Source organism: Leucopleurus acutus (assembly GCF_964270905.1).
Source record: "Leucopleurus acutus genome assembly, chromosome: 11".
Taxonomy (NCBI): Eukaryota; Metazoa; Chordata; class Mammalia; order Artiodactyla; family Delphinidae; genus Leucopleurus; species Leucopleurus acutus.
In genome coordinates this window covers 78,597,353-78,622,380 of record NC_139152.1, presented here as the reverse complement: position 1 = coordinate 78,622,380, position 25,028 = coordinate 78,597,353, and the positions used below count along the sequence as shown (strand labels likewise).

General features: G+C 37.4%; 1 protein-coding gene across 2 annotated transcripts in view; it reads right to left on the bottom strand.

Moving 5' to 3' along the window:
• The window catches only part of METAP2 (methionyl aminopeptidase 2), a 29,640-nt gene extending 5,058 nt beyond the window's left edge, over nt 1–24,582 (bottom strand). The window contains exons 1-10 of one of the 2 annotated variants that reach the window (XM_082850171.1): nt 24,353–24,582; nt 22,482–22,589; nt 18,578–18,643; nt 14,697–14,799; nt 4,943–5,104; nt 4,004–4,185; nt 2,826–2,920; nt 2,489–2,585; nt 1,080–1,183; nt 460–575 (exon numbers count right to left, since the gene is read on the bottom strand). In XM_082850171.1, coding sequence (XP_082706297.1) covers nt 460–575; nt 1,080–1,183; nt 2,489–2,585; nt 2,826–2,920; nt 4,004–4,185; nt 4,943–5,104; nt 14,697–14,799; nt 18,578–18,643; nt 22,482–22,589; nt 24,353–24,503 — 1,184 coding nt within the window. In that variant the 5' untranslated portion in view covers nt 24,504–24,582. The remainder of the gene's footprint in view (nt 1–459; nt 576–1,079; nt 1,184–2,488; nt 2,586–2,825; nt 2,921–4,003; nt 4,186–4,942; nt 5,105–14,696; nt 14,800–18,577; nt 18,644–22,481; nt 22,590–24,352) is intronic. The other variant, XM_082850172.1, reaches the window with a different exon arrangement.
• Nucleotides 24,583–25,028: the final 446 nt, after the last annotated feature.

Below are 25,028 nucleotides of genomic sequence, written 5' to 3'. Positions count from 1 at the left end.
GATACGGAGGGAGACGCAAGAGGGAAGAGATATGGGAACATATGTATATGTATAACTGATTCACTTTGTTATAAAGCAGAAACTAATACACTGTTGCAAAGCAATTATACCCCAATAAAGATGTTAAAAATAAATAAAAATAAATAAAAAAATATAAAGTTTACCAATGGGAAAATACTAAGAACAAAAACCTAGGAATGCCAGCAAAATGATAATCTCTGAAATTATTACGCTTGTTGGAAACTGGATATGAAGTGAATACTTACATCATTCTCATCTCAGTTAAAATTTTTAACAGGACAATTTTTCTGCTGAATTATAGAAATCCACAGAACTTATTTTTAGGCCATAGAACTGTGCATTTATGAATGTGCCACTGTGGATGTCCGTCACACTTTTTAAAATGCTATTAACTGGGAAGAGAAACTCATCAGTCATATAAAATCTATAGTCTCTCACCTTATTGGCACGTGTCCAACATCAAAATTTTTCATGTAATGTGAACATTCCATATCATCATGAACCACGCCTTTTCCTGTGCTACCAAAGGTTTCAATGGCATATACTTCTCCTTCCTAAAAATATATATAAGGGTCAAGGGTAGAGAAGAAAAATTCAGAAATTCAGAACTAATTAAAATTCCCATCTCAACTTCAGGCTGAAGTAGTCCCATACCTGGCAGTCCTTATCTACCTTTTCCTGCTTTATCTCCTTAGCACTTTTGGTCTTTGTGTCATCTATTAAAATGTTAAGTTTTACATGAGCAGGGAATTTTGTTTGCTACTACTGAATACATTCCAGTGCCTACTAAAGAGACGGGCACCTACGAGATACTCAGTAAATATTCACGAAGTGTTGAATGAACCTTTGACATGCCTCACTTCCACAGCTGACTGAGCCCCAGTCTGACCAGACACAATCTGCACACTCACACAGCCCAATTCCTGTCGGGGTGAGAATGGATGGCAAGTTAATTTTGCTCAACATACTATATACTCAACTACTACTAGCTTCATAGTTTGGTAGGAAAAAAAAAGTCAAAATGCTTCACAAAAGAACAGTGTTAATGGCATACATACCTCCATTCTTGTTGCCTCTCCTCCTTTCACAATGGGCACGGTTTTCCCAGCATGTATTCTATATGGTCCAATTGAATGGCCATTTAGATTACGGATTGGTTTCACTGGCATAACAGGAAAAAAAAAAGTTATTCAGGGTCTCTAAAAGCACAAACAGGTATGGCTCTATTAAATAACCCCACATTAAGATAATTAAATACAAACTGGAAAACTACTGGGATACTGCAATGTTACTGATTAAAAACTAGAAGGAGTAGGGAAAATGATGGGAAAAGAATAAACTATGTGATGAGGACATGATGGGTGGGGGTCCATCTAGGGAGTTATTGTTAATAAAAATACAGTCATAAAATATCATGTATATAAGCATTACAAACATGAAAAATATGTATTTTCATGGTTATGGACCAAAAGGTAATTTGAAAATGAGGATTCTGTGTCAAAATAATAGAAATAAAAAAACCTTAAATTTTATTATTACATCAACATTTCAAATGTTAAAAAAGAAAATCTAAACAATCCCAAGGTCCTGGGATCACTGACAGAATAAACAAATTGTTGAATACATTCACACAATGGAACACTTACTCAACAATAAAAATGAAAAGCTACAGATACACTGACCTGAAATAAACCAAATGAGCAAAAGAAGGCACAATTATATACATACGGTGCAATTCCATACACACACACACACACACACACACACACACACACACAGAGTTCAAAATTAAGCATAATTAAACTAATGTTTAGGGATGCATAACAGATGGTAAAGACAAAGAAAAGGAAATGCCAATCCTTAGTACTGAAGATAGTGGCTTATTAGAAGAAGGCTTCTGTAATGTAACTGAGAAGGGGTATATAGAATAGGGGGGGCTTCTGTAATGCTGGCAGTATTCTATTTGTCAAGAGGTAAGGTTAGGGCTTCCCCGGTGGCGCAGTGGTTGAGAGTCCGCCTGCCGAGGCAGGGGACACGGGTGCGTGCCCCGGCCCGGGAAGATCCCACATGCCGCGGAGCGGCTGGGCCCGTGAGCCATGGCCGCTGAGCCTGCGCGTCCGGAGCCTGTGCTCCACAACTGGAGAGGCCACAACAGTGAGACGCCCATGTACCGCAAAAAAAAAAAAAAAAAAAAAATCTAGCCTACATTTCAGCCATCCTGAAATAAATCCCCAGGTGTCTTCTTATCAGCTACCAGGGTAGATGACAACAATTCCCACCAGCTAGCTACCACAGAATTCCTACCATGAACAGGTCATTTCCCTTGTTTTTCCTCTTTATGTTCCCAATTCCCAAGAGATAAAGATGAAGCAGCTGATCTAAAGAAAGAACTCAACACTATCTTGCAAAATTATTTCTGCCAAGGTCACAGACATTTCAAAATAAGATGCATTTTTAGAGAACATACCTTGATATGTCTTCCCATCTATTTCAACTTCGTAGGATTCCATAACTTCTTGGATGGCCTCACCAACATCACACAGACGGACATCGATTCCAGCACACTAAAAACAGAATCATGTATACTCTGTTATTCAAAGTGCAGAATTTTACAGCAACTTAACTTCTTAATATCTTAAAATAAGTGACAAGCAGAAATGACTTCCTCTATAAAAGCCTTCCATACACTGTATTACAATAACCCACTTAAAACCCTAAGGGTGGTGGACCAGTCTTACATAACCCAAACAGGCTATAAAGTGCTCAAAATATGTTGAATGAAATGGTGCTTACAGTTCACATACCTTTATTCCAGTGTTAGTGGCATCTTTTACAGCTTTTAATAATGTATCATATTTGGGATTAAAAGTGACAGTAAAAGCGCAGTCAATAATCCTACCTGAAAGAGAAAATTTGTCTTTAAGTTTACTTATCAGCTAGTCAAATGATCTACTTTATAGTATCTACTCTATTAATTAACCTTGCTAGTTAACAGAAACATAAAATGATGGGCTCAGGGGCTTTCCTGGTGGCGCAGTGGTTGAGAGTCCGCCTGCCGATGCAGGGGACACGGGTTCGTGCCCCAGTCCGGGAAGATCCCACATGCCGCGGAGCAGCTAGGCCCGTGAGCCATGGCCGCTGAGCCTGCGCATCCAGAGCCTGTGCTCCGTAACGGGAGAGGCCACAACAGTGAGAGGCCCGCGTACCGCAAAAAAAAAAAAGAAAAAAAAAAAAAGATGGGCTCAAATGAAGGCAGCACATCAAGTACCCAGACAGCAATCGTAATCAAAGGGGAAAAAAGTGTAAATAAGTTATACAAAGGTTTTGAAATGAAAAAATTAATTCCAGGGTTGGTATATACTACTTCAAGACAGCACCAATTCAATATTCACCCAGGCAGTTATAAAAAATATATAAACAGAAACAAATCAAAGTGAGAAAAGCCTGGGGAACTAAGGAACAGCACGGTGGGCAAAGAAAATGTATAGGTCCACAGGACACTAACCATCAGACTAGCTTCTCCAATTCAGTAAAACCTCAGGTAAGTATTTAAATCTAAGCTTTGCTTTCTCACCTGTTAAGTGAAAGTAAAAGGTACTTACCTAACAGGGTTTGGGAGAGAATATAGAAAAGTTAACCATTATATATAAAGGTTGGTAAACTCAAAGGTTCTAAGTAAATGCTTTTTGTTGTTATATGAATAAAAAATGTCTACAACAATGAACTGAATGAGATGTAAGATTCTATTTTTCATGCCTTGATACAATAGGTAATAAACCTCAATTACCCAACAGTTTTCACCGTACTCCACTAAGTAGGATGCTTTAAAGTAAATCTCAAAATCTACCTCAACATAGCTCTACTGAAAAGTGAGGCATCAAGAAGAAAACGTGAGAGTTCAGTATCTACAGCCCCACCCAACAGGGACAAGACTAGAGTTTTCAGGAGGAGGGTGGACTGGGAATTATTTCTAACAACTCACCACTTATATGTGTTCCAAAGTCTATCTTACAGATGTCATCATACTGTAATACTGTTGTGTCACCAGCATTGGGAGTATAATGGGCAGCACAGTTATTCAGAGAACACCCAGTAGGAAATGCCAGGCCTGCATTTAATCCATTCTCTTTTATTAACTTCCGTGAACAGTCTTCCAACTTTTCACTTAAAAAAAAAAAGGAATTTGTTTACTTTTATGTTCCTACCCGTATATACCTTACAGTTCATCAACTCCAAAAAGTTTACTAAAACTCTTAAATTACTTTCTGGGAGTGATCTGAGTACTTTCTGCATGTGACTAAATAACAGTCCTTTGACGTTATAAACACAGTAGGTTCATCTCTAAAAAATAAAGAGAATTTAATTCCACTAGAAATCTGGAGAAACAGAAAAACACGATCCACTTTCAACCTGATTTACCAGGAAATAAGACTCTTGACTTAGACTAATTTAAATGCTGATTACGTTTTATTTTCTCAATGCTGCATGTTTTGAATATTCTTGGGATCAGAGTATTAAGTTGCCCTATAGCTTATTATTTCTCAAGGGGAAAGCTGGAGAAGTAATTACTTTTATTGATTTCTTCATTGCATTATAAATGTTTTGTGTCCCAGAATTTTAATTTAATACGATTTACTGGATAGCAAAGTAACAGATTTCCAAACAGAAAATAAGAATCAGTAATGCATACATTTGTACACATGAGAGTACATGAGTACAAAATAGGGTGAATGAAGTTGCAAATATCCTCTTATGGTTTCCTCATTACATCGACACTACAAGAATTTAGAAGGTATTTCTAGAACCTTCACTTAAAGTTTTTCGGCAAAGCATTATATAATGAAAGCCATACATTACAATTGGAGAGTTAGCTCTAAACAATTTCTTTTATCATGTTCTTACAAAAACATATGCCTTTTACCAGATTTCTATCATTGTCATCCCAGGCTTGATCCAGCTCATGACATATTTTCTAACTTGTCGATGTGCTTCTGCAGCTTCTCGAAAATCGTTCCAAATCTCTTCACTAGCTTGATCTAATGCTTTCTTTTCTTCACTTGTAGTTCTCCAAGCAGCTGTTCGCCTTTATAGTATGCATAGTATAGCATTAGTCATTTAATAAACAGCAAAATAAGCATAACAGCTGAGAGATAAAAATACACTATTTTGGACAAAAAAATTACATACTCAGTTTCTTTTATTAAAAGTCGGCAAAGTTTCTGAAATACAAGTACCCACACAGGTACAACCAAACCTAATCAAGTTAAACCTTTTGTAAGACTCTTAGAAAAAAAACAATCCTCAAGTGAGATTTTATTCACAGTCAGAGGGACTAATAGCCTACACCACATAAAATAACACAAAAGTAGAGAACCAGAAAAATCAGAAAAGAGTCCTAGAAACAAAGCAGAGGGGAGGAAAAAAAGTCATCCTTCTCCTTGAGGTAATATAAATTTTAATGATGCACCAAATATTAACATTTAACTTCACCAACAGGGCAAGTACTAATCCAAAGACTTGACCTGGCAACCTGCATATACCTTTCTCAAAATATAAAATATTATGTGCTTTCACAGGATTTTTCTAATTGTATATATATTAGAGGTAATCTTCCTTGAAGGAGATGGCTCATATTTTAAAACTGCCAAGGATAACAAAGATTTTTATATTCAGTATTTGCAAATGAGAAGATCTACTAAGTCCCTTTTTAAGCAGTACATTTCAAAAATAATAACTGCTTCAAGTGAAAATCTTTTTTGAAGTTATAGCTTTCACAGATTCTTAAGCAATACTGAATACAGAATTCACAAGTCAGTGATCACGGAAGTATAAATTACACTTAGTATAAAAGTGATGCCTTCAAGAAATAACTCTCATTTGCCTCAAAGACAGTGGTCAGCAAACTACAGCCTGCAGGCAAATCCAGCCTGGCACTTGTTTTGTAAATAAAATTTTTTTGCAACAGGACTTCCCTGGTGGCACAGTGGTTAAGAATCCACCTGCCAGGTTTCCCTGATGGCGCAGTGGTTAAGAATCCACCTGCCAATGCAGGGGACTCGGGCTCGAGCCCTGGTCCGGGAAGATCCCACATGCTGCAGAGCAACTTTAGCCTGTGCGCCACAACTACTGAGCCTGCGCTCTAGAGCCCACGAGCCACAACTACTGAAGCTCGCGTGCCTACAGCCCGTGCTCTGCAACAGGAGAAGCCACCGCAATGAGAAGCCTGCACACTGCAAGGAAGAGTAACCCCTGCTCGCCACAACCAGAGAAAGCCCACACACAGCAACGAAGACCCAACACAGCCAAAAATAAATAAAATAAAATTAATTAATTAATTAAACAAAAAAAGAATCCGCCTGCCAATGCAGGGCACAGGGGTTCAATCCCTGGTCCAGGAAGATCCCACATGCCGTGCAGCAGCTAAGCCCGTGAGCCACATCTACTGAGCCTACGTGCCACAACTACTGAAGCCCGCACACCTAGAGCCCATGCTCCGCAACAAGAGAAGCCACCGCAATAAGAAGCCCGTGCACTGCAACAAAAACTAGCCCCCACTCGTTGCAACCAGATAAAGCCTGTGCGCAGCAACGAAAACCCAATGCAACCAAAAATAAATAAACAAAAATAAAACTAAAAAATAAAAAGTCAAAAACAATTTTTTTTGCAACATAGCTATGCTCATTCATTTATATACCATCTATACCTACTTTCAAGCTACAACAGCAGAAGTGAATTAATATTCAAGACCTGAAATATTTACAATATGACCCTCTATAAAAAAGAGTTTACCCAACTGCTTTAAACTACAGCCCCCTAAGTTAATGCCCCAAAATGCTTTCAGAGTTTCTCTGCGTGTCAGCATCAAGTTCATCATTATTACTTCTTATTGCAGCAGCTACCTGTGCCAACATCTACTTCCTCTGATTTGCTACAAAGGCCCAAAGGAGCTGTCCTATGTGAAATTGAGGGTATTGAAGAGTCACAGAGGCTTCTATAGCTTATTTACTGTTTAGAAATATATTTTGGATCTATCTACTGCTGTTATTAGAAAACTGAAATATTATCAGTTTAAGGTCAATTTTAAACCCCTTACATACTTAAATGTGTTATCAATTATTTTTATAGGAATAGTAAAAACTAAGAGGCAACTTGTAATCAAAGTATTCAAACAAACACCCTCAGAGCAGAAAATAACAGGATAAGATCCTTTAAAAAGTATATTCCAGGGCTTCCCTGGTGGTGCAGTGGTTGAGAGTCCGCCTGCCGATGCAGGGGACACGGGTTCGTGCCCCGGTCCAGGAAGATCCCACATGCCGTGGAGCGGCTGGGCCCGTGAGCCATGGCCGCTGAGCCTGCGCGTCCGGAGCCTGTGCTCCGCAACGGGAGAGGCCACAACAGTGAGAGGCCCACATACAGAAAAAAAAAAAGAAAGAAACAACAACAAAAAAAAGTATATTCTAAAGATGTGACTCAACCTTTTTCAGCTGCAGTACACTTATAGTTGCTCGCTCCATGCTCGGACAGACAAGCCATAATCTCCTGACCTCTAGTTGTAACTCTAGCCCTGTCACTCCCAAAAGTCCAAAAATCTTTCCTGAAAACCAGGAATCCAAACATTCTAAGAATAAATCATCTTAGGCACAAGAGTACTAGCTTTATTCTCAGATCAACCTTTAAGCAAAATAAATCACAATTCTTCATCTTTTACATGGTCCATAATCCTGGCACATATACCTACAGCCACACTGACAGTAAAGTCTGAAAGCACCTTCTGCTTCAAAAGCCAAAGATTTCTGTGGAAAGTAAAAATACCAGCTAATATTTACTCTAGGGTAGTAAGATAAAAGACTATGTCCACAGGGAACTGATGGATATTATGCATGTAGGGATGTGAAAAGGGAATTGGTCATTATCAATTCCCATTTTTTCTCCTCAGTCTAAACCTTAAGATTCTTCAAATCGACTTCTTATAGGTTAAAACATAAATGTAGGGCTTCCCTGGTGGTGCAGTGGTTGGGAGTCCGCCTGCCAATGCAGGGTACACGGGTTCGTGCCCCGGTCCGGGAAGATCCCACATGCCGCGGAGCGGCTAGACCCATTAGCCATGGCTGCTGAGCCTGCGCGTCCAGAGCCTCTGCTCCGCAGCGGGAGAGGCCACAACAGTGAAAGGCCCGCGAACCCAAAAAAAAAAAACAAAAACCATAAGTGTAATTAAATTTCAAATGCTATTTGACATTTTAGAATCAGAACATAATAAAGATCCCCAATACTAAAATCAATAGATCTCATGACTATCTTACACTCCTGAAGGTTGAATGGCTTTTTTTTTTTTTGGCCTCAGGGTGGCATGTGGGATCTTAGTTCCCTGACCAGGCAGGGATCGAATCCACACCCCTTGCAGTGGAAGCAGGGAGTCTTAACCATTGGACTGCCAGGAAAGTCCCTGGCTAACTCTTAGAAGCAGTGGATTCTTCAAAAGATTATGGAATGTTCTGCATTGTTAGTAAAGAACTATCAATCAACTGAATTAAATAAATTATTTTGCTAAGTCTTGAGTTCAAGTTGAAAATCATTAGTGATATTCGAGAGCTTACTGTCAGGGTCTTTAATTATAATTACAGGCCCAAATGAAAGATTTTGAAGGAGTCTTCCCTTTACCTAAATTTGAATTTTTGACAGTCTATTTACAAAAATTTATAAATAAGATGAAAAAAATCATTCTAAGTCATACCAATTATTCCAAAAGGCAGTTAAACTGAGAGTCAGGTGAGGCATGCTTTAAAAAAAAATTATGTCTGCAAAACAAAACTATCAAAACAACTGCTTGAAAAAGAATCTTTATAGGAAGTGTTTATAGAATATATAGGGACTTCCTTGGTGGTCCAGTGGTGAAGAATCCACCTTCCAACGCAAGGGACATGGGTTCGATCCCTGGTCAGGGAACTAAGATCCCACATGCTGTGGGCCAACTAAGCGCACACGCTATACTAGAGTGCCCACGCGCCGCAATGAAGAGCCTGCACGCCACAATGAAAGATCCCATGTGCCACAACTAAGACCCAATGCAGCCAAAAGTAAATAATTAAATATTTTAAAATAATAATAATATAGAGTATGTAAATTCTTTGCACCTCTTTGATATTTCTGAGTCTTTTTAATATTTCGTCTTTACTGGTGGATGTATTAAAAGCAGGAAAATATAAGTAAAATCAAAAGATACAAAGGTATCTATTAATTTCTAATAGTCATAAATGTTTCTGAACTCATTGCACAGATAACTTAAAAGTGATTATAAGTGCATTCCTAAAGCACTATATGACACATTTACAAAAACCATTTAAAATGCATACCTATAAAAAAAATACATATCTTTAGCCCAGAAATAATTAAGAATGAGGCAGATATGACACCAATTCCTTCCTCTGGAAACTGGTATTTAAAGAGAAAAAAAAGGGAACTCCCTGGTGGTCCAGGGGTTAGGACTCTGGGCTCTCACTGCCAAAGGCCTGGGTCCAATCCCTGATTGGGGAACTAAGATCCCACAAGCCACGAAGCACGGCCCAAAAAAGAAAAAAAGAGAGAGAGAGAGAGAGAAAGCATGTTTAACTGCCTATAAGAAAAAATTATAGTTGATCCCCAGCTGGTAAAGGAAAATTCTTCTTATAGAATAATGTCAGCAAATAAATGTAGAAGGCATGACAGAATTAGAAATTCACCATTATTAAGTCCTCACAAAATAACTGATAAAGCAAGGATCATCAATGGATATTAAAATAATTAAGTGAAAGGTTGTTAAAAAAAGGATTTTCCAACAGTACCAAAGTATCCCACAGATTACCTGGAAACTGCAAAAAGAACAAAGTACCTTTAAAAAAGAAACAGCTGGCTGTCACCACATTAACCAAGTGATCAAATACAGTAAAATAGTAGACAGTAAACAGTGGTTTTAAATCACAGGCAGAATTAAGGAAATTTTTACTTTCTTCTTTTTGCTTATCTGTGTTTCCTAACTGTCCTATAATGAACATGTATTGCTTGTAAAATTAACAAGTATCTCAAAAAATTGCCTACTGAATTTAGAAATATATATCAAGAATTTCAAAATAATTCTTTGTTCTATTTCTAGAGATCTAGAAAAAAGGAAAAATCAGATTCAATTAACATACCAAGATGTTCATCACAGAAATTTTTCTAGTGGCAAAAAATTGAAAACAGTACTAATGTTCAAAAATAGGGTAATAGCTAATAAAGTTATGCTAGATACAGAACAGCATTATAGCTATTAAAATTGGTTTCAAAAAATTTTAATGACACAGGAAATGCACACAGAATGTTAAATTTTTTTAAAGAGCAACAACCATCCTAGTAAAAACTGATTAAAAAAATCATGGATTTCCACACGTAAGGAAGATGTTCCTAAGGAATGAGATATTTACATTCTCAAAATAATTTCCCACAAATTACTAATTAAAAGAGGAAAAACAATAACGATATAATAGAGAAACTGGTTAATACCTTATCCAAGTGAAAGAAATTGACATCATGTGCCTTAATATTTGACAACCCTGAAAAGGACACAATATCTACTTATCTAGTAACCCACCCCAAAATGCACAACCTACTCTCAAATACTTCAGAAAAACAGTATGTGTACAGATTCACCAATGTAACATTTTTCCACATTTGCCTTCTATCTTTCTATCTCCCAAGGAGAAAATGGAGTGTTATTTGTATATTATACATAATATAAGTGTCATATTCCATTGAGATTAAGAACGATAAAGCAAATGTGACAAAATGTTAAAGATACTCTGAGAAAGGTATGCAGGAGTTCTGTGTACTAGTCTCACAGAATGGAATTACTTCTGTTAAGTATGAAATTACTTCAAAATAAAAAGTTAATAAAAAGTTAACATAATGTACTCAACCTGGGTGGCAGTTACACAGGTAAGTTCTATGTAATAATTCATGTAATTTTCAATCAAGGAAGGCAAGATACAAAACTATATTTAATACTTTACCAAATCCGTAAGAATATTGATTGTAATCTATTTGCAAGTAGTCAAAACTGATTATATGAATCTCAAAAAAATTGAGATTTATTAAAGAACAAACATAACAACAGTATCTTAATTTCTTTTGTATTTCTCCAGGACAGCACACAACATTGCTTTCAATATTTAAGAAAAGTATTATCCCAAGAGATATTATAATATATAATTAATATCTTCCTGTATTGTTTCAAAAATGGAACTTATTCCACCTATACAATGTTCAGTTTGCATTAGAAAATGATAGCAAAAAGGAAAACGTAGTTTCTAAGATTTACAAAATCTCAATTATTTTTTCTTGTATTAAACATTACTTCAAGTGTTCCACCATATTCATGTTGTTAAAAATATTAACAATGGGGCTTCCCTGGTGGCACAGTGGTTGAGAGTCCGCCTGCCGATGCAGGGGACACGGGTTCGTGCCCCGGTCCGGGAGGATCCCACATGCCGCGGAGCGGCTGGGCCCGTGGGCCATGGCTGCTAGGCCTGCACATCCGGAGCCTGTGCTCCACAACGGGAGAGGCCACAACAGTGAGAGGCCCACGTACGGCAAAAAAAAAAAAAAAAAAAAAAAGTTAAAAAAATATATATTAACAATGTGTTAACAAGTATAGGAAATCTATGGCTTTCTTCCCCTTTAGCAATAAGAAAACAGAAATGGAAATGGGAATAAAAATACCTCGTTCACATCAGTAACAAAACAATAGAACACTTAAGAACAAACTTAACAAAAAAGGGACAGGACCTACATTTAAAAAAAAAATCAGAATAAGGTGGAAAATATACGACGACAATGGAGAAGTCAATGTGATACAACTGTCAGTTTTCTGAAACATACATAAATATGATGTGACTCCAATAAGAAAGGCATTTTTCTGTGGATATGTGTATTAAAACTAAAAATATGACCAAAAGTATCTGAGAAAAATAAAAAAAGAACTGTTTGGTTGGGTTGTGTGGCAGAGAAGAAACAACTGATTTATCAAACTATCAAAATAAACAGTATTAGTATAGAAATAGACAAATAGATGAGTGGAACAGAATAAATAATACAGAAATTGGTTCCATTATATAAGGTAACAGAGTTCCATTATATAAGAATAGTATATGGCAAAAGTGGTCATTCAATTAAATAGAATGAACTACTTAAGAAACAATTCTAGCACAACTAGCTATCCATTTGAAAGAAAGTAAAATTAGCACCCCCAACCTTAGACAAAAAATTCTAGACCAATTAAAGATGTAATAAAACAAAAAATAAGAGTTTGAGAAAACAGAAGAGACTGCTAGGAACCCAGAAGTACAAAATATGAATATATACTGTTATATAAAATCTTTAAATGTCCATCAACAGAAAAATGGATAAAGAATATGTGGTACATAGATACAACGGAACATTACTCAGCCATAGAAAGGAACGAAATTCGCTCATTTGTAGAGACATGAATGGACCTAGAGACTGTCATACAGAGTGAAGTAAGTCAGAAAAACAAATATTGTATATTAACACATATATGTGGAATCTAGAAAAATGGTACAGATGAACCGGTTTGCAGGGCCGAAACAGAGACACAGATGTAGAGAACAAATGTATGGACACCAAGGAGGGAAAGTGGCGGGTGGGGGTGGGATGAATTGGGATATTGGGATTGACATATATACACTAATATGTATAAATAGATAACTAATAAGAACCTGCTATATATAGCACAGGGAACTCTACTTCACTTTGCTGTACAGCAGAAACTAACACAACATTGTAAAACAACTATACCCCAATAAAAAATAAAATAAAAGTATAATCTTTAAACTTCTGCAAGAGCAAAAGAATAAAGCTAATAATCAAAAGATGCTCAAAAACCACTATCAATCTGGGAATCATAAAGTATTAATATATTCTTTGATTCAGCAATCCCACTCCTGGAGAACTATCACATAATAAAACTGCCAGCACATAAGGAGATATATATGTGTATTCCCAGACACATATATGTATTTATACATATATATGTATATACTTAAGAGAGATCTTTATTGCAAATGCTTTATAACAGCAAAAAAAACAACTGGAGGCAAAGTGAATGCTCATCAATTACAAAATGGTGGAATAAAGTACGGTATATTCATGCCACAGATTATGAAGCCATTCAAAAGAATAACAGAGCTATTCTGATTAACTTAGAGGGACTTCCAAGATGCAGCCCTGATGAGAAAGGCATGGAGGAGGAAAGTGCGCCTACGATTCTGTTTTTGTAAACAAATTATGACCAAAACACTCTCCTTACACAAACAGAAATAGATGTACACATACATGAGCATAAAACATATGGAAGGCTACCTGCTAGGTGGTTACATGGGTCGGGAAGGAAGAGGAAACAAGCAAAAAAAAAAAGATTATATTAAAAAATAAGTGTCATCACATCATATGTACTATGAAAATTTATGTAATTAATATAAAACTGCATGTTTGTAACACTTTAAAAATAAATGTTTTAAGACAGGGATAGTGACTGATGTATTCAAATTCAAACAAAAGATGCCCATGCCATAAAATGTAACATCATGTTCCTTTCTAAGTTTAAAGAAAAACAACGATGTCTTTACAGGTCAAAGAAATAGTGCTACAGTAGAAGCTTTCTTAACCAACTATTGCAACCACTGGATTAACCAATGCTCCTGATCCCTCTGTAAACCATACAGACCAATGCCCACTGTAGTCTGAATACTAGTGGCTAGGTTCCTGTTTTGAATAATAATAATAATAGCAGCTAACACTTACCTAACGCTTACTATGTGTCTATCACTCTTCTAAATGCTTTACATATATTATTCCTCACAACAACCCTATGAAGAGCTCATTTTATGGATGAGGAAATGAAAGCACAGACATGATAAATTACTTGCCCAAGTCACAAAGCTAATAAGTGTTAGAACTGGGATTCAAATGCAGAGAGTTAGGTCCCAGCTTCCAGGCTCTTAACTAGTCTACATAATGCCACTTCAAGTGTCTGCTAACCAAATAAAATGCATTCTTTCAGAACACTTCCAAGAATCAGGTTATCTGTGCCCAAACCTGTGTAAGTCATCTGTACTTGTTATTGTAATTATGTAGTTTAATTATACATTACATAAAAAGAATTGTTTCTATGAAAACTAAATTGACTACTCAGAGGAGTTTCAATAAAGGCAAGTCGTCAAAAAATACTTCTGTCAAATGGAACTGTAAATGATTTCAGGAAAAAAAACAATGTAGGTATAGGCATCAGCCGCAGATTACTTAGTTCTTACTGTTCACAGAAACTCAAAATGGAACAGACCAGACAATGCATTATGGATTCAGCCCATGGGAAAAAAAAAAAGTGGAGTTCAATGCAATCCATGCTCAAAGATCAAGAATGATGAAAAACAAATGTTTGTTTTAAGTTAACTTTTATCAATAAAGATTAACCAACTACTGGTCCCAATCATTTTGGATAAGAGGGCTTCTACTGTATCTTCTCTGCAACAAATTCATAAGCTTTTTTATTAAGGTAGTGGAGCAAAGTCCTAAGAAAAATCAAATCTGCTTTATTGCTAAACTACAACTTTCAAAAGTCAAACTGGAAGTTATTTTATGATCCTTACCCATCTTGTGTGGGTGGGTACTCGCATTCTTGTCCTTTGGGAAATACACCATTAGGATACAGGTCACATATTGGAACTGAGGGAGGGTCTGTTTGAACTTTTGCTGTGAGATACAAATAAAGCATTAACTTCTGTAGTTAAAAACAAAATTAAGCAGTTAGCATTAGTTTTTCTCAGTTCCTAATTGTTATTATATGTCCTGACTTTAAGGAACCTCCCTGGTATCAATTTACAGTTCAAAACAGAAGATACTTCACCACAATAGCCACCTCCTGATTTATAATTAATTACTTGGGAATAAAAATATTCAACTCCTCAGAACTCCATTATGTATTTAAACAGTATATGCCTTGGCACAAAGAACACTTCTAATGTTTTTGTCTTCATTTACTATACTGGAAATGGCATAGCATACAGAGGCTGGCTTTCGCAAATAAAAATCAAAGAAGCAACAAGAAAATAAAAAAGAAATCCTATAGCGATAAAGTAAAAATATAAAGCTATTATGTTTAATAAAATAGGTAAAAAGCTTATTCCAAGGGTATATTATGTATAAAAGTTAGTATACATAGTATGTATATTATGTATACATACATACTTAGTATGTTAGTATGTATACATACCCCAGGGCTAAAAGACTTTAGGTAGCCATATACAAATTTCCAGATACTTGAAAAAAGTTACAGTACTTAGCATATGTTTGGTTTTTTTTTTTTAGCATATGTTTTAAGGACACATTATTTCCCAAACTACATTCTAAGACACCAGTGTTCCAAAATGCTTTTTAAAAATATTTAGAGATGTGTCTTCTAAAAATCCGTTTAAATGCGTAAGAACTAGTTCTTATATAGTTCTTATTCTACAAAGAACTCTCTTTTAGTAACAAGTGCTGTATCCAAGGAATGTCAGGAGGTTACATAAGACTTAATTTATGCAATAATATATGACTTTCAATGTATACCTGCAGCATGTAACAACTACTGAGTTGAAGTGTGTGGTTTTCTTTTGATTTTAACCAGTCTTATGGGTTTTTATCTGAAATTTTAACACATATTTTAGATTTTTTTGTTCTGCAATGGGAAATAAAAGGATGCATATAAAGAAAAATTTGACAATTTACTGAGCCAAATCATTTATCTACAGAACCATTTTTTGGTTCCCTCTTTTAATCTGAATATTCAATATTTCACAAACACCCACCGTTTTCCTCTTTTTTATGTAATGCTTAGAAGTGTTCTACGGACAAATAAACTTGGGGAATGCTGTTTTAGGTTCCTCCGAAGAGGGAACGTTTAGAATTTGAAATCAAAAATGACCTTAGAGGTCATCTAATTTAGTTTCACACTCAAATCCAGGAATCCTCTAACACCCCTGACGGATGGCACTAAGTGCCTTACAGCGGAGGCAATCACTATTCCCAAGCTAAAATACATTCACTTGGGGAGAACTGTAACTGTTAGAAAGCTCTTCCAACACTAATTCCCTGTTACTTTCATCTGTTAGTTCTACTTAACTCTTTGCAGTTAAAAAAAATTTACTTTTCATTTCTACTGCTTCCTTCCTCTCTATGATGAGAAACCACTTTAAGGGATGCGGTTCTTAACACTTTCACTCATATTCATCAACCTTGTCAGTGATCCTTTTAAGTTGGTACTAGAATTGACTTCTATTAATAGTTCAAATAAGGTACAATTAGTATAATACACTGTTGATTCTAAAAATCCTACTGCTACTGAAAGGTTAAGATTCCTAGCTTTTTGGTTCTCATTGTATAAGCACTCAAAATCCTTAGGATTCTATCACCTTATACTAACTTTATATATGCTTATTTAAATTTCAGCTTGTTAATATTAGCCTATTGTCTCAGTTTTCTTTTGAAATCTTGATTTCTGTCAACCAAAGTATTATCATCCTCAGCTTTATATTTCATCTACAAATCTAATAAAGATGCCTTTTATATTGTCCACAAATTATTAAGACAAAATAGTTAAAGGACTCAAGAAGTTCATTAGAGAAAAAATAAACAATTTGTCATTGAAATAAGTTGAAGCCTAGCCTTTACCACTTATTAGCTGTGACTTGGACAAATGCCTAAATGTGCCAAGCCTCAGTTTCCTCATCTACAAAATGAGGAACTAGATGAAATCTTGGATAACCTTTGAAACTTATAACGTACTATGTCCAAGTTATTATCTAAAACTATGAATAATTATAAATATCTGTATTGCAGTTATTGTTAACTATCACTTACAATTCTCTCACTTTATAGATGAGGAAAATGAGGGCAGTAAACTGCCCCTGATTATAGTATTTGGTTTATTTCATAAGTGATTTATGACAGCCTACACAAATAAGAGACATTCAAAGCAAATCAGAGAGCAAAAATCAAAACACAGAAAGAACCTAAAATAGAACCTGAAATAAGGCCAATACAAAACCAGATTTGGCTCTAAATCCTCTAGTAGCCAGTATCCAAAAAAAAAAAAAAAAAAAAAAAAAAAGGCTAGGTTATTTGCATAGTTCATGGTGCTTCTGCAATAAAACACATTAACTACTCAGGAAAAGCACAATTATTCTTGATACTAAGACCAGAAAAAAAAAGGGTCTCTCAAGACTGCTCATAAAGAAATATAATGAACAGTAAGTTCAACAACATCCTCAGAGGAGGCACAACAAAGGCTGATGGCATCATAATAAAACATCTGTCAGTGGAAGAATTCTACCAAGGGCAAATACAAAGCAGCCTCTTAATGCTCCTCCCTGCTTATCTACCTTCATTAGGAAGCAATTTTAGAGTATTTGGAGAAATAGATCTTTCTCAAGCCAATCTCAGGTAATACGTCTCACAAGCACACTATGAACAATTTTTGAATGGAAGGAACATGACATCATAATACCTGGAGATTCCTGGAATGCAAGTAATCTGTGCTCATTAAATACAGATTATGCTAGGGGCAGAACTGACATCCTGAGTAGAAGGATCTAACCAGGATAGATGCCTGACTAGAAAGAAGGCTATTCCATCTCCACCTAGAGACATATCAGGGGAATGGCTGGCAGAGCCAATAGCTTTCTTAAAAAATAATTTAAGTATTTCAACCCAGAGATAAAAATGAAAGTCAAACCCTCAATATTCTCATTCATAAAATTTCAGCCTAAAAATTTTAAAGGAAGGTTTAGCCAGACACTCAATGGACCCCAATAACCAAAGGGCATCCAAGATTAGAACTTGTTCTGATTCTCAACCCAAACTTTATTCCCCTTAGTCTATATACAGTCTCCTTAGTCTATGCTATACAGTCTCCCCTTAGTCTCCCTAAGAGCTTCAGGTCTATGAAGATGTTTGGTTATATCGTTTATAGAAATAAAATACAAGTAGGATCATATATTAAGTGAATCTGAAATACTACAATACATGTTATTAATAAAAATTCACCATACACACAAATTTTAAATAATGGGACTCCTCATTAAATATTCGCCAAGAATCTCGTAATATCAAAACTGGCAGGTGAACTGCAAACTATGTTTATCCCATTACCACTTGGTGGCATTACTTTAGTCATCACTGACAAAACTATTTGAATTATTCAAATTTTAAATTATAAAGTTTTTAGGAACTCATCCCTAACATGCAGTAAAATACAACAAATTTATTATTAACATCCCCTGGCTGAATACAGCTAAAGAAAATAACAAGACTGTTAAACCAAAGTACTTGCCAAATAGCTGTGAGTTTCACTAAATTCTACCTCCATTAAGCCTATATTTATTTCCCTAACATATACCAGGATCTTAAGCAACTTCAAATCTACTCTTCAAACCTGCTGGTTAATAAACCACTTCTAATTTGGCAAGTAGGATTAACTAAAGACACTAACGTCCTCTCTTCTTCTTCTTCTTTTTCTTCTTCTTTCCAGTTGCTGCATCTCCATCACCATCTCCATCTAAGAAAAGACATGTCAAGTTCACTTAAGCCTTATAAGCAGAGGGACGAAACAAGCACAAGCAGACAAGTACACAAACACACAGTGCATCTTAAATAGCATACGACAAAGCTGACCCAATACTCTTAGAATTTTGTATACTGTTAGCTTTAAGTATCAGAATTTGACTTGTGCAATCAAAAGCACTAGTAAACTTTACTTTGACTTACTCTACTAAAAGAATTGAGATATTTTTAAGAATAAAACATGTATTAAATAACATCTTTTTTTAAAGCAAAGAAAAATAACTAGTGTTACTGAAATACCTGTAATAATGACTATATGACTTCATCTGAAATAATAATAGTTTATATATGCTTTGCAGTTAAACACCTGTATTTCATGACCTCATGTGATCCTAAAGCAACCCTATGAGGTAACAAGGAATGTTTAAGGACATGCCCAAGATAATCCTAACAGATAAATAGCAAAATTGAACCAAGAATATCACCTGATTCCTAATCCAGTGAGAGGTAAATGGGGTCTCATATTTTCAAATATCTTTTCCTGGGACTTCCCTGGTGGTCCAGTGGTAAAGAATCCGCCTTCCAGTGCAGGGGACGCAGGTTCGATCCCTGGTTGGGGAACTAAGATCCACATGCCGTGGGGCAACTAAACCCGTGCGCCACAACTAGAGAGAAGCCCACACGCCCACACGCTGCAACGCAGGGCCCATGCGCCACAATGAAAGATCCTGCATGCCTCAAAGAAAGAAGATCCCGTGTGCCGCAACTAAGACCAGTCGCAGCCAATATAAATAAATAAATAAAATATCTTTTCCTGCATAGTTGTTATTAGAGAAAAAGAGTTCTCCTTCTTTCTGGATCAAATTGTATACAAAAATATTTCTACTTCTCCTAGGTTCATAGTTTTCAGATTTTCAAAAGAACCTGATGACCAAAAATAAGAACTATTTTAAAAAAACAGCTGGCAAAAGAATATACAAAATAGCCATGATCTGCCTGTCGGTTTTCATAACAACTCTGCTTGAAGCTCAATGACCATACACTTAAACTTTGAGAAAAAATAAAGAATACGATTATGACCAAGATTAAACAGTGAGTTAAAATATTTTAAATAAAGGTATCAAAAAAAGACATGTGTCTGAATTTCTAAAAATGTTGCTCAATAAATTTCAACAATCATTTCTGAAGTATGCTAATCTACCCACAAATAACTAAAATAACTAAGAGCAAATAACTAGGATATTCACTAAGCTTATTTTGGTAATCATTTTATGATGTATCTAAGTCAAATCATTATGCTGTATACGTTAAACTCACACAGAACTGTATACCAGTTATATCTCAATAAAACCGGAAGGAAACGAATGAATAAACAAACGAAAGACGGGAAAAAAACTGCTCAAAAGCTCCCTCAATGAATCGTCTTATAATGAGGCCAGTTTGCACTGTTCACTACACTTTGTCCTGCCCCAAAATGGTCTCTTTTGTTTGGTTTTAAGTCCCATTCCTTTCAATGAGCTTTCCATCAGCATTCAGCCCACAATTCCACCTCCAAATTTCAATAAATTTTATTGCAGATACCAGTATATCTTTCCAACTCTATATTTTGTCTCTCCACAATAATCAGTTTTCCTTTAGAAAAAAGATATTGAAATATTAGCTTTCCATCCTCTCAGACTTCTCACAACAGTTTATTTTATTTTTTTTGCGGTACGCAGGCCTCTCACTGTTGTGGCCTCTCCCGTTACGGAGCACAGGCTCCAGATACACAGGCTCAGCAGCCATGGCTCACTGGCCCAGCCGCTCTGCAGCATGTGGGATCTTCCCGGATTGGAGCACAAACCCGTGTCCCCTGCATCGGCAGGTGGACTCTCAACCACTGCACCACCAGGGAAGCCCACAACAGTTTAATAGTACTGGTTGATCCTGATTATCAAAATGAATTAGGAAAACAATGAACCCAAACTGGAGAAAACTAAATCCCTAAATATTTGATATTCCTAAAATCTTCTTTAGTACACTGAAGATTCCCATTCTGACAAGCAAAATTTCCTCCTTCAATGTCAAGAGATTCATATAACTTTGCAGAGGTGTAATGAAACAAGGCAGGCACTGTCTTCAAATTAGCACTGTGATTGATATTCTACACACAGTGGGTCAACAGCAACCTATTATATTACCTTGAATTTACAAATACCTTTCTTGTTAAGAGTTCAAAATATGTTTATAATCTGAAGCATAAACCAAGGCAGAATGGACAAGAGATTTGCTTAAGGAAAAGGAAAAGCTAACTATTCCCTTGAATCTGAAACCAAGGAGGACCCTGTAGGGCCTTCTCAGGGACAGACCCCAAGTCTCCCACCTCTTTTGTAAAAAAGCTTTAGACTCTTAGGCTTTCCCTGAGTTCCAAAGAGCAAATTTAATCAGAGACATGAGAAAAATGCAAAAACAAAGGAAAACAATCAAACAAAACTAAATAATAATAGTTTGGCCATTAAAAACAAAGGACCTTTGGTTTTTCCTCAAGGGCTACAGATAATATCTTGAACCATATCCTTGAGTTGGTTTGCAGATACTAACCCCCCCAAACCAGGTGGAAAAAGTTAGCTGTATGCTGACCACCAGCACACAGACTCCAGATCAGTTGAAACCAGAAAACTATAACTGAGATTCCCAAAAAGTCACCCTGTTACTGCACAGCCAACCAATCAGAAGAATGTCCACAAGCCGATCAGGCACCTGGCAACCCTCACCTCTAATGTTGCCTTTAAAAACCCTTCTCTAAAAGCCTTCAGGTCTCTTGGGCATGAGCTGCCTATTCTCCTTGCTTGACATTTTGCAATAAATGCTGTACTTTCCTTTGCCGCAACCTGGTGTCCGGGTTTGGTAACAATTCTTGGCATTTTTTTCCACTAAATTTGACTGTAAGCTCCTTGAAGGCAGAGAATTTATCCTTCTAAAGGAAAAACAACTGCTCTGCATTATCCTAACATGATAAAGTACAGCACGTATTTGTTGCTAAGGACTGGAAGGCATAAGCCCAAGCTGGCAGTTCTTGAGGCAGAACAGTAGATCATAGCAATAGATAATTAAGAATGGGGAAGCCCTATCTCCTCTTCTGCCAAAAGAGGCTGTAGAATAAAAATAGTTCTCCTAACTCATCTCTCCCTCCACTGTCTTACTGATAGCATCAATTCCTACAATTCCAAGAGTTGTTGTCTTTAAAGAAATCTTTGGCAAAAGCTCCAAAATACCACAAGGATCTGGGGTCAGGAAATTCATAATAGATTTGAGAAGCACTCCAACATGCTCCTTTGACAAAAAGGGAAGTACCTTTGATAGAGTAAAAGGAATAGACTTGGAATCAGGTGCTAGGTTTGAAACTGTGGCTCTGTTATTCTACACAAACTAGCTGTGTCACATTGGGCAAATCATATAACTATCATTTCCTGTTTGCTTGGTTTTTGTGAGGGTAAAATGAGAATGGATGAAAGTATCCTAAGATAGTGCCTAGTACATATTAGCTGTTCAATAAAAGTTAGTTAAATAAACAGGCATTCAATTTTATCTTATTAATACCCACTACTCGGCCTTTTGTTAAGTACATTTTTAAAGTTGAGATCTGTGTTATTTGAGCATTCAACATATGCAACTTTTAAAAGAGTTGCTAATAACTAAATACATTTTCCTTTTCATCTGTGACATTGAGGCTTTAACATCAGTTAAGTAAAACATCAGAGAATATTGGACTATATGGACAAATAAGCAACTTTGGTTAAAGAATGTCATATTTTCTTGCTTTCCTAACCACAAAAATCAAATTAACCATTTACCTTCATCGTCATCAACTCTTTCTTTCTCTTCCAATGCTTGTCTTTCCAACTGTCTTGCTACCTCATCAACCGAGGCTCCTGATTCTTTATCAGGTTCCTGTTGCTCTGCTGATCAAATATAATAACATAAATCAAATCTAATAAAGATCTTCCCACTAAAATATGTTCTAAGGATTCTAAAAAACATGTTAAGTCTTCCTGATAAATGTTCATAAAACAAAAGCAGAACATTACTTGAAGCAGAATAAAATTTATTTAACTAAAGAAAAATATTCCATATCTAAGTGGTACTGCCCGTTCAACAAAATACTCATTACACATTCTCTGTGCTAGGAGTTAAACTGTAAGTTGTTCTCTACCCTTAAGTAGTTTTAACTTTTTTAAAGTATTTAACAATTAGACTACAACAAATAATTTATTAACCAAACAAGGACTTAAGATGGGCCATAAATGCTGAAGGCCTTAGTAAGAGGATTTCTGTGGGGCCCTGGGGGCTTCAGGGGTTCAGGAAGAAAGAAACTGTCAAGCCGGGCTGGGTAAAATAAAAATAAGTAGGAAAAGACATTCCATTACTAAAAAAACAAACTTCTCCAACAGCTAAGCACAAGAGCAGGCCCTGCTGTAGTGATAAGAATGTAGCTATATGAGTAATATGTATGCGTAAAAAGAGGTAGTATTACCATGTAGCACATAATGAAGTGACATGCTGGCTATGCAGAGAATTCATCCTGAGAGATAGAACTGTTAAAGATATATTAGGGTCAGTCTGCTAAACACCTTAAAAGGACAAACTGAAGAGTCTGGATTTCATCTGAAAGCCAGGAACTGCCACCAGACTATATCCTGGGATTCAATTTTGCTCTGGAAGCATCCTAGCCCCTACAGCTCTCCCTCTTCAACTCCGATCTAATCAAAACTTCAACAGGATACAGGTTAACCCTCTCTAACCTCTCTCAACTCCACTTTATCACTTCTGGCTTCTCCACTGTCCTCTCACTCTTTCTGTGGCTGATTTTAACAGTACAAATAACTCTTCCTAAAACCAAGGCCTTGATGCAACAAAAACACTGACTTCTCACAATCAAACAATTAAGTTTCTAACTCATAATATAATCCAACTGAAAACTTTCAGCTGGTTTCCTTGCCTTACCAGTAGATTTAGAAAAGCTCCATTCGGACCCACAGAATATCCTACCCAGACTGCCTACAAGTGGCATCATAATCCAGGCCTAAAAGCCCAAAAGCTTGACGATACTGTGGGATTAGGCAGGTGAAGAGTCGCACCACCACACATCCTGCTATTACTACTCAGTAACAAGAGCGCGCGGGCATTCACACACATACACACACACCCCAAAAGGGCTGCGCGCCACACAAATCTCTCCGTAAACTGGGATGGTGGGGGGAGGTGCTGCTGAGGCGCTAAGACTCGGTTACTCCACCCCCAACCCTCGACGAAAATATGTCCCACGTTGCTCCAGCAAGGAGGCGGCAGTATGGGTCAGAACCAGATTTTTGAGGAGGAGGCCAATCCGCGAGGAAGGTGAGAAGGCTGGGCCCTGGGCACGGCTTCAGGTCCGTCGCACCGTCTGCGTGGGAGCTAAGCGCCGGCAATGCAGGGGCTCCGGCCCAACGACCCCACAGAAGCTGAGGCACCCTCTTCTCCACCCCTCCCCCACCAGGTCCCTAATACCACGCGAGGAGCCGCCTCTCCCCGGGGCTGGAAATCTGCAGCTCGGCCCGGACACACGTTCAGTCCTGGGAATCAGTCCAGGATTCTAAGTCCCTAGTCTCTGTCAGCCCCGCCGGGCCTGAGTCGAGCCGTTCGGCCATCCCGGCGGGGACTGGGAAGACATAAAAACTCCCTTTACCTGTGGCAGCTCCTTTACTCTTCTTCTTCTTCCGTCTTTTTTTCTTGGCCGCCTCCTCAGCCGTAAAGGCAGCTCCCTCCTCCCTGTCGTCTGGATCCAGGTCGCCATTCAGGTGGCTCCCGCAGGACGCTGCCTCCTCCACACCCGCCATGTTGCCCAAGAGAGCGCGAGGAACTAAGACAGGGCGGCGAGGGCCCGCTCCTTCTTCACCCACCTACACCAGCGACGCCGGAAGCTGCTCTCGATGGTAGGGGCGCGGGGAATGCTGGGACGGTGGAGGACTCGACTGTGAGATTTCGCGTGGAGCTGGGCCGGGCTCGTCTCAAGCGGGCGTGGCCGAGGAGGTCGGGAAAACCGCGCGAAATCTGACCACACCCTCGTCCCGCGCCTCGGGTAAACCTGCCTGCTAGGGTCAAGTTGAATTCCCGTGCCTGCCCTGTGGACAGGCGCTGCCCGCGCGCGGGAGAGGGGCCTCTCGACTGGAACCGGAAAGTTTTATATTCGTGGTTTTATACAGCGCACCGGAAGCGAGGAGAGGGGCGAAAAAATGCCTTCACGTGTACACACTTCTTTTTTATGACTCAAAAGGACTGCGTTTTTAGTCACAATTACAGCTCACGGTGAGGCTATCCAAACACTTAAGGAGATGTACCTACAAAGGGGCCTGACTGAAGAG